The sequence below is a fragment of the Penaeus monodon genome, chromosome 19, assembly GCF_015228065.2.
Source record: "Penaeus monodon isolate SGIC_2016 chromosome 19, NSTDA_Pmon_1, whole genome shotgun sequence".
In the NCBI taxonomy this organism is placed as follows: Eukaryota; Metazoa; Arthropoda; class Malacostraca; order Decapoda; family Penaeidae; genus Penaeus; species Penaeus monodon.
Genome location: NC_051404.1, coordinates 47809705 through 47810344, shown reverse-complemented (window position 1 = coordinate 47810344; position 640 = coordinate 47809705). Strand labels below are relative to the sequence as shown.

Below are 640 nucleotides of genomic sequence, written 5' to 3'. Positions count from 1 at the left end.
AGGATAAAAAATCATATTAACTATACTTTCTTCTTGATTGGTCATTATGTTCCAATAAATATGTTTCTATAATGTTATAGATATTGCTATAATACCGGCTTCTAAGACATATTTTCTGTTCTTCAGTTTCCCTTGCTGTACTCTTACTCTACTAACATATATTCAGCCATCACTATATATACACTAAAGGTTAGTAAGACATATTTTATAGAATGTGACTTCTTTATTAAAAAGAACAAAGACTTAGTTATCAAAGGTATATCTCATATTTTTTTTCTATAAAACTGATACAAAGTTTATACTCCACTGATTTAAAGCTGCAAAGAGTTTGGATACAAATAATTTACTATTACTCTGTTGAAGAAACAAAGTACTTTTGTTCTGATTTTATTATAAATGTGACAAGTATGACAAATTGCAATTCTAGTATCTGTAAAAAAAAATTCACCATCTGGGAATGTGACTCAATAAATAAAAAATGGTTCTAATATATTTTTCTAAAAGAAAAATGGCAGCAAATCCAAACAAGTATTCAGTTCAGGCTAGCAGCTTTGACTCTCAGCGTCTCCTCCTTTCCTTTTTGTTCCTGGAATAAAAAGGAAAAGGATTTTAGAATACTCATGAGTTCCTGTATTCTTTT

At 28.6% G+C, this 640-nt stretch overlaps 1 protein-coding gene across 1 annotated transcript in view; it reads right to left on the bottom strand.

Annotated features, from left to right (window-relative positions):
• Positions 1-502: 502 nt before the first annotated feature.
• Positions 503-640, bottom strand: part of LOC119585278 (RNA-binding protein 8A-like) — a gene marked incomplete in the record, with an annotated part of 4782 nt that continues 4644 nt past the window's right edge. Inside the window, 1 exon segment of the mRNA XM_037933952.1 lies at positions 503-586. Coding sequence (XP_037789880.1) covers positions 559-586 — 28 coding nt within the window.